This window comes from Python bivittatus, unplaced genomic scaffold (genome assembly GCF_059951505.1).
Source record: "Python bivittatus isolate LINGU-HERP-01145 unplaced genomic scaffold, Pbiv_v1 ctg000480_np1212, whole genome shotgun sequence".
In the NCBI taxonomy this organism is placed as follows: Eukaryota; Metazoa; Chordata; class Lepidosauria; order Squamata; family Pythonidae; genus Python; species Python bivittatus.
In genome coordinates, this window is record NW_028277075.1 from 17,412,368 (window position 1) to 17,422,182 (window position 9,815).

The window sequence follows — 9,815 nt, forward strand, 5'->3', positions numbered from 1 at the left end:
TGCACAATTTACAGAGCAGAGTACAAGGCACTGGCTTTGCCTTTTCCTTACTCCCTATACTAACTAACAAACTGGGGGTGGGTGTGTAGGGGTAATTAGAAACAAAAATAAACCATATACACAGGATAATCATTCTTTGGCATTTTTTTTTCTAATTTACAGCCAGGCATGATTATAAATATAGGTGGATAACGCTTCACAACTCACAACTCAAATCTAAGTACCTGCCTTGACTACACTTATCTCTTTCAATATAGTTCTGAATATTGTAGCACATATGGTCCTCAATCTTCTGTGAATTCTCTGAAATAAATATGCAGGACTGCAATCTGAGACCCAATCCCAAGTGGAATTTATTTGCAAATAATAAGTTCCAGGTTACTCAGCTTTAAGCATAGGTACATCTATGCAGAAGTACTAGTGCATTCACTACTCAGAAGTCAACCCCAAGTAATGGAGTTCAGGATAGTGGAACAAATAGCATATTGATCCCTGAAACTTTCTGGTAAATTATTTGGCACTTTTACTATGAAATACTTTCTACTGAAACCAAGGGGTTTTGCAAAAGAAAATATAGGCTGCTGTATAATCAACGTGACGCTCCTATTCTCCTATTAAATATATCTACTCAGGTAAGTATGAATAAGATCACAACCCCAAGCTTACGAACTTTTTGCTGGTTAAAAAATTAATTAATAAAAATCAAAATCCTGTTGATTTGTTGGTTAGTTTGCTAACCTTAAAATAAGATTCTACCCCCTCCACCTTTCCTGTATTTGCTTGGATTAAGTAGTACAGCCTGAAGTCTGAAATCAGAGCCATTTCGAAAGATTTTATCCTAGGACTATTATTCAGTCCTCACAACTTGTACGTAATATCTCAAAATATGAGTTTCTTTTCTTCTTGAATTGTAGCACATCTGAAGATGAAAGGAGGAATGTTTTAAAGTATTTTGAGCACTGAATGCAGTACAGTCTGGGCAGTGCAAACGTGATTAAAATAAGTCAGGAGAAATGCAGATGTGCAATTGTGAGCTGATTTATTACAGGGAGAACTCTCCATATAGAATCCTTTTCTTTCTTTCTTTCTTTCTTTCTTTCTTTCTTTCTTTCTTTCTTTCTTTCTTTCTTTTTTTTTTCAGTTAGAGACTACAACTTCTCTGCCAATAAATTCAACAGGCCTCAAAGTGCTTATTTTGGCCAAAACCAGATTTCTTCAACTACATTTATCTAAACAAATTTGACATAATATGAGTTGAAGGTCACATTTCAGTTTAAAAAAAAATAGATACAAGAAAAATGTTCTCTTCAATCATGCATCTGTGTTTAAGGCATGAGAAGAGAAGAGAAGAGAAGAGAAGAGAAGAGAAGAGAAGAGAAGAGAAGAGAAGAGAAGAGAAGAGAAGAGAAGAGAAGAGAAGAGAAGAGAAGAGAAGAGAAGTTTTACTAGCAATGGAAGAACCAATAAATTAGCATTGTGTAAAATTTCGGAAAGCAGGACTGAAAATGATCTACACTCACCAGCTTGGAAACAGCTGAAAACCCCAAAAGGATGAAACTGGCTGGTGTCTTCTGGTCCTGGATGGTTCTTTGTGCCACAGGTCATTCTTGCCAGCTGCTTCACAAGGCAGACAAAAGATTTCTTGCTTTCCATCCCCTTGGCTCTCTCGCCTATTTGGCATGCTGAAATTCCTTGAAGTCTTCTGTTTCCTTGGGAGTTGGGACATATCTAGGTCAAGGGGAAAAACAGTGAGCGTTAGCCCGATCCTTAAGCAAGAAAGAGAAAAGAACTATGAAGGAAGAAAAATGGAGGGGGAGGATAATAATAATAATAATAATAATAATAATAATAATAATAATAGGAGGAGGAGGAGGAGGAGGAGGAGGAGGAGGAGGAGGGAGAACTGCAAACACTTTAAGGCCGTCAAGCTTGCAGATTGAAGGCAGGTTTTAACCTTTCGCTGGCGGGGAGGAGGGCGCAGCAAGAGTTGATTTGGGAGTCTGTGTGAGGGTTTGGGGGAGGGGGCGATAAGACCTCTAGAAGGAAGCCACCCATTGATCGTCTTCCACGTTGCCCTGGGGAGAAGTGGGTAGTGTGATGCCTAATTTAAAGTTCACCTACCCAGCTACCGGGAGGGCTTGCTGCGATCTTCCAGCAGGATTTGGTTTCTCCTTCCTGGAGGGTCCCCTCTCTTTGCCGACAGGTTTTCTCCGTTGAGGTAGAAAATCGCAGGAACGCCGCCCTCCGGGCAGGGTCACCCCAGCCAGCCAAAAGAGCCGCAGGCGCAGTCAGGCAGACCTCCAAACCTCTCCTGATCTTCACCTTCACCTTTCTCTAACCCAGAGCTCCGCCACTTTCCGACGCAGAGATCCAGGACACAAAGCAACCGCCAAGTCATCCTGCGCAAGCCCTGAGCATCCCCCCTCCCCCCTCCCAAGGACCACTGAATTGAATGGGCCTCCTTGCAGGAGCACGGCTGGCGGGATCAGCTTTGCCTTTCCCCCGCCCCGCTCCATCTCTTTCCTCCAAGTCACCTTCCCCAAGGCTGACCTGGCTCCCGAGGAGAGGAAGAGAGGCTTGCCCAGGACCAGCTACTGCAGAAATATGCGGGGGGGGGGGGGGGGGAGAGCATGCATTCATATGCAAATAGGTCTATGAAGATGAGAAGTTCATCATAAAAAAATCGCAGGGTGGGGGGGAGAGAATGCTAGGTATTCCGATCCTGGTACAAATAAAGCTGATGTGGCTGGGCATGGAACTAAAGACCCGAAATTTCTTCAGGACTTAGAAGACAAGGCCAGGTGAGTCTCACTGGATGGAGAAATGGATTCAACTTATCCAGGCCTAGCAATAAAAATCATGGAAAGAAAAAGAAAAGGAAAGGCAGCCTGAAACACTGCCCTAGTGACTGAACAAAAATACTTGATTCTCATTTAAAAGTACAGCATTGGGGGAGGGGCCTTTGGGGGTTAAATCGTTTGACAGCTTAAGGCTCTGGGATTTAACTAAGCACAACTAAGCACACTTATTGTTTCAAAGGATACCAAGAGATCAAGCCCTGGACAGCCACCCTCCCTTTTAAGATGGAAAGGCCAAATTACCCCATCTTTCTGCCAGTGGAGCTTAACAGCACCCCACCTTTCTCAGCTAAAAAGCAAGACTCCTGCTTTCAGCACAATCCTATGCTCATTTACTTGGGAGCAAGCTCTGCTAAGTGCGACAGCCTTACTCTGAGAATAGACACGTTGACTTGTACACTAATTGTACTCTTAAGTCAAGTTCTTTAATGACCCACTATTTCAAAATATCTGCACATCATTTTATCTTATGATGGAAAGTACCTACAATTTACTATTTCCCTTTACAGGCTGACTTTTTGTGGGTCCTATCAACTTCCACTTTCATATTTAATCCAAACAATTTAAACATTCGAGCCATGGCGGGGGGGGGGGGGAGAGGACGACGAGATCACATTGAAAAGGTTTGTCAAACAAGTTATCTTCATGACATGACCATAATAATAATCAATTATGGCGGATGTAACTACTTGGTGAGATATTTAAGGGATCTATTGGTAGCATTTATTCAGAAAATCCAGAGTTTGATTCCTTTATTATATGAAGAGTGGGTGAGTCGCCTCTGGAGAAAAACAAAAGGTTTAGTCACTCAGATGAGAGATGAAGGTTTGTAAGAGAAAGTTTGTGGAAAGTGTTTGGGGAGAGGAAGCTGATTGCTTTCACAACAAATACAGAAAAGGTACAACCTTGCTATCTAAAATCTTTCTTTCTTTCTTTCTTTCTTTCTTTCTTTCTTTCTTTCTTTCTTTCTTTCTTTCTTTCTTTCTTTCTTTCCTTTTTTTCTGCCGCATCCATCCATTGATGACATTCGAAAAAGCACTTTACAACTACAGTGGAAATAATCACCGGAAGGGTAAATGCAAGAACTATGACTCCTTCTCAGCCGTGACACCTACCCGCATCCTACGAGATTTTTAAAAAAGGAAGAAGGAAAAGGAATGACACCGGAATGACTTAGTCCAGAGCAACCCATTTCAGAAAAGTGGCATCTGAACAACAAGCGCCTGTTTACACCTTCGAGGTGAAACGCGTGCAGAGAAACACACTATCGCCCCACCTTTTTCTCAGCCATGATTATCCACCAAGTTTACCTAATTAATGCTTATTAGCCAACGGGGGGATCCCCCCTCCTATGTCTTTGATTAGGCTTGCAATTATTGAACCAATCTGGCTTCTACATACTACGTCCCCCACCCTTTCCAGACCCATGTCTATACACATATCCACACACATATCCACACATACGATTTGGAGCACACCCTGTATAACTCTTCCCCCAAAAAAGCTATGAAATAGCAGGATTAATCCATGCTGTTCAATTCCCCACAATATACAATTCATGACAAGAGTTAGATAATACATCAGATACTTTGTCAGCTGGACCACCAGACCCTTTTGCCCATTTGTTTAGCTTTGGCAAATGATGCAAGGCTGGGAATCTATGTTGGAATGTATAAGATTTCATACATATATGAATATGAATATATATATATATATATATATATATATACACACACACACACATACATACATACATACACATACACACACATATATTCTATAGAAAATACATATGAAGTCTCTTTAACTTTCTTTTCTTTAAAAATAAGGGGGGGTTCTAAGATGCTCATCAGATTTTCTGGCTTTGCAAATTAATCTAGTCACCTCGTTCCAACAGCGGCTGCAGGAGAACTGGATATTGACTTTTACAATTGTTGCTATTGTGTAGTCGAGTCATCTTCTTGAGAAAGTTAGGAAAACTTTGGATGGCCTCTCTTCACAGTTGCCTCCATCTCTCTTTTCTTTCCGATTTATTATTATAAGAACTTCGAGTTTTCAACATCCCTCAATACCACCTTTTTGCTTCTTAATGTTGATATCAGTCTCCCTGCATTTGCTCTTATCACTCGCCTAGCTGAACTTCTGTTCCTTTTGTGCTGGGCCTTTCTCTCTCCCCCATTTTTCTGGGCGGGTGGAAGTCTCCTTTTTAAAGCGTTTGGCGATAGCATCTCCAGGAAAGAGATTATTTTTCATCCCCCTGTTGTGAGAAGGGAGCCCACTTATTGCCTTAGCCCTGGACATTTCGCGGACTACACAATTGTAACAAATGAAGAACTTGTTCTCCACGGACTCTCTGCGGGATCCAATTAGCCAGGAAAAAAAGCCGCTGCACAAATTCTGCGGTGATTTGCAAGAATGACTGCCCTCCTTCCTGAAATTGTCCCTAAAACCGGATGTTTTTTCACCCTCTCCGCTCGTGTGCACACAAAACAAACTCTTAAAAGCAGCATTTCCACTCCCTTTTCCAACCATCAACTGGGTTTGAGTTTAAGAGCTCTGAAGAAGCTAAGTCTGTTTCATCACAGAAATTTATGTCATTCGTGAGAACTTAAATGCTCAATTCTGCAGAGCCCGTGACATCATTGCAACATAGCTTTCCTCCCCTCCCCCCTCTCTCCAACAAATTTTTGTACGTATAGTTCCATTCAAATAGATTAAAAAATCAGGAAGGATGGATGGATGGATGGATGGATGGATGGATGGAAGGAAGGAAGGAAGGAAGGAAGGAAGGAAGGAAGGAAGGAAGGAAGGAAGGAAGGACAGACAAGGCACCAAATGGCCCCTCCAAACAAAAACGCACTTCTAGAAGACTTTTAAAAACTGGCATCAGAAGTATACGCAGCACCTTCTCAAATTTAGAAATGGAATAGCGAGAGCTGCTTATGTCTATAACTGTACAGACACAACATTCATACTGTTCACACCTCTACACTCACAAAGGGCCAGAAGGTCTGCTTTGCCTCCAAATGCTCAAGGGAGAGCCCCAAACCTAAGCCGCTAGGCCCTGCCGAGTTCAGCTGGGTTTATTTACCGGCAAGGCTAAGATTGCAAGGTCTTATTAAAGTCAATGAGGTTTACTTCCGCAATAAGTGTGGCTCAGATGCTGGAGGCTTGAATGACAGCAGCTAAGGATGCCGTAGTTGCGTTCAAATGGCCATTAATATCGCCTCCACACAACTAGCCCTTGCAAGGAAAACTGCTTCAAGTTAAAGCCAGGAGCTAACCAGGCAAACAACGAAAACATCAACCTCATGGTAGGACAAAACGCCCTGGTTCTGTGGCAGCCCCTGCAAACTGTTTAATTGAAAACTTAGCAGCATTTTACTGATTCCTAAACTGAAAGCAGAAACAAACGGGCCATGTTGCATTTCTTTTCTGCCTCGTTCTTTGGTCATACCACAAAAGCAGCAGCATCTGGAGGGAAATTCAGCCCTAACAGCTTTAGTTTTCTACAGTTTTAAAAGCCTTTTGGGTATTAAAACGCCTGGATAAAAGAGACAAAAGAACTATCAAATATATATGAATTTAGCCTATTTTTTATTTCTGTGTGTTCATAGTAAACATTTTTTTTTTGTAAGTGACAAACACGGGCATATGACCACAGTATCACAATCAAGATTTTTTTAAGACGACATTAACAATCACTCAAATTTATGCGGCATTTGCGCAACACAAGTTACATATTTGCAAGGTTTACCTATAAGTACAATAGGTATTAACATTTCACTACATTTAAAAAAAATAAAGGTGACCTGTTAGTGACCACATACATCTAAATATACACAACACAAACTGAAGGCAATTCATGATTTTCTGTCCCCTCGGATTCACTGAAATGGGCAGTGCTGCAAAACTGAAATTATATCATTCTGACGTATGGTACTTTATTTTAAAGAAAAGAAAACATTTTGCGTACTGAGTGCATTTTCTAAAAACCCAATCTTTGGTCTAAAAGTAAACAAAAAGGAGGAAAAAAATAAAGAGGGGAAAATAGCTCTTCTTAAAAAAGTGGAGGGCAAAAGAATCCATGGTTAAAACATAATTCTTGAACTTCTCTGCCAAATTGTTTTGCATCTTATACAAATGACCATTTGCATCGTGGGATTTCTCAATTTTGTATTTTTATTCCCATTATCTGCACCCACCAACATATTCATGGTAACTTATAATACTGCAAACATGGAAAATCTAGCAGCCCAGCGTTTCCTACCGGAGTCAAAATGGCCAAAAGCAATTCAGATATACATCCTACGAGTTTTAGTTTTAATATTAATACTCCTTTCTTCCCAAACGCATTGTCTACGAGGTATTCTTCCCATCTTTGTAAATTGCTGACTCGCCTCCCTTTGCTGGAATCATAAACAACCCTAAAAACTGAACAAACGTACAGAAAATGGGGGAGAGGGGAAAACTTAATAAAAAATACCTGGACTCTTTTTTTTTTCCTGGGTGAGTTTTTGTTTTTGTTTTGTTTTCCTTTCTGTTTTGTTCTTTTATAGTCTCGCTCTCGTGCTCTTTCTCGCTCGCTCGCTCGCTCGCTCTCGCTCTCCTTTCACTATCATTTACAACGCAAAGGTGTGTAAAATGTTCACTTACAGTCTTGGCTCCCCTGGAGGTTAATGTATTAACGGGTTGGAGGAAGACCCCTGATTTTGATGTGTGAAATAATCAGAAAGTCCCCCCGACAATCCTGTGGTGAAACTCGGCAAGGAGGGTCTTAAGGACTCACACGGGAGCGTGGAGGGCGCCTGCGGCGAGGTGGAGGAAGAGGCGGCCCGGCCCGTCATGGAAGAGCTGCTCTGCGAAGTCATGGAGGGGTGAGGGACATGTGGGAAAAAGTAACTGGTCTGGCCGGCCGCCAGGAGGTTGACCGAGCAGGGGTTGAGGGAGTAGGTGCCCGAGCACGGCACCGATAAGCCGCAGGGCACTGAGGCGGCCAGGGCCGCCGCCGTGAGGTGGTGAGTGGCGTAGGGCAGCTCGCCGTTGACCAGCCTGTCCACGCTCAGGCCGTTGGAGGCGGAGAAGGAGTGGTTGTTCCCCAAGGAGTTCTGGGTCAGGACCGAGCTGTAGGGCATGGGGTGGCTGGGGTAAGCTGACGTGCTCCCGTTGTAGCTCAGCGTGCTGCTGGCCCGCGGATGGTGCAGGGACAGGAAGGGAGACATGGGCCAGTATAAGGAGCCCGCCCGGTCCATGAAGGTCAGGCCGGTGGAGGTCAGGCGGGCGCCTCGCTTGAAGGCCAGCTTGGCCCGGGAGGTGGTGGAACGTCGCCGGAGCTTGCCGGTGGTGCCCCCGATGAAGACGTCGTCGCTGGACGGGTCCAACATCCAGTAGTTGCCTTTGCCCGGGTCGTCGTAGTGCCGCGGCACCTTGACGAAGCACTTATTGAGCGAGAGGTTGTGGCGGATGGAGTTCTGCCAGCCCTGCTTGTTCTCCCGGTAGTACGGAAAGTTTTTCATGATGAACTCGTAGATGCCGTTGAGGGTGAGGCGCTTCTCCGGGCTCTGACGGATGGCCATCATGATCAGCGCGTTGTAGCTGAAGGGCGGCTTCTCGTACTTGCCGTTCTTCTTCTCGCCCTCTTTTCCCCCGCCATCCCCGCCGCCGGCCTCCTTGGCCCCTTCCGACACCCCCTTCTTCTCCTCCGACGGCCCTTTCTCCTTGTCGTCCAGCTCGGCGGCTGAGCCGGCTTCCCCTTTGCCGGCCAAGAGGTCCCCTTTGGCTACCTCCAGGGGGCCCGAGGGGGCCGGCGCCCCGGCGGCCGCGGCCGCCCCCACCCCGGGGGGCTGCAGCAGGAGCTGGCTCTTTTCTTCCTCCTCGTCGTCCTCAGCTGGGGTGGCTCTCTGAGGCTGCGGCGGCTGGGCTGGGTGGTGGTGGTGGTGATGGTGGTGGTGGTGATGGTGCGGGTGGTGGTTATTATGGTGGTGAGGATGGTGCTGGTGGCTATGGTTGTTGTCGCTCTGGACGGCTTCGGGCACCAGGCTATTGATGCTGAAGGACGACTTGGGCAGCATTTTCACTTCCTTCCTATCGCCCATGTCCAACATCACACTCTAGGCAGGAGGGGAAAGTCGCGCAGCCGGGAGGAGGACGAGTCAACGGGCGCGGCGAGGTCGGTCCTGGAGGGCGCAGCACTGGGCAGCAGTGAGGCGGCGGGAGCGGCTGGGCACTTGCACACCACGAGCTCCAGAGCTTTGCAAGGCATGAAGCAAGGACGGGAGCGGCTGTGCAGGGGATAGAAAAGACCAACTGGGTCCTAGCAAGGGAGCCAGAGCCAAGGCAACGGGAGGGGGAAAGGGGGGCGCAAAATGGTTCAAAAAGGGGATTTTCCAGAGGGCACGAAAATATGACTGCGCCCCCCTTGAAAAAAAAAAGGAGCCCCAAGTCCTTCTGTCCAAACTACTTCATGGTGCCTGGAACCCCCCTATTCCACCCGAGCAAGGGAGGGGGGGATCAGTAGCCGGGCTGAGGCTGAGAGCAGCAGAGACAGCTTTAGCTACAATTAATTTCAGAGCTACAGACACACACTAGGGCTGTAAAAAAATTTTTGGTTTAACCTTTCTCACCAGCTATCCAATCAAAGCGCGCGGCGTGCAGGGACGTCTCCCTTCCGGCCACCCAATCAGCACAGGGTTTTCTCCGCCTCTTCCCCTCGCTCTTTCGTCGACTCCTTCCTTTCAGCCCGCGCAGCCCTACCGGAGGGCGTAAGGATACAAATCGGGGGGGCGCATCACCGCGGCAGGTTACCTATGCCCTCCTCTTCCTTCTTTTCTCTTTCCTGGCAACACCCCTCCCCCCAAAGATGCCACTCTCCAGTGAAAACCATACACACACACACACACACATATATGGATGTATGGCTGTATGTCTGTAACGCCCATATACACGTCTCCCGTTTCT

The 9,815-nt window shown here is 45.7% G+C and overlaps 1 protein-coding gene across 1 annotated transcript; it reads right to left on the reverse strand.

Annotated features, from left to right (window-relative positions):
* Positions 1-7,534: 7,534 nt before the first annotated feature.
* On the reverse strand, positions 7,535-8,962 carry FOXG1 (forkhead box G1). The gene has a single exon (XM_088145076.1). It carries the CDS (start codon positions 8,960-8,962, stop codon positions 7,535-7,537), a length of 1,428 nt encoding a protein of 475 aa, XP_088001202.1.
* Between the last annotated feature and the right edge of the window lie 853 nt (positions 8,963-9,815).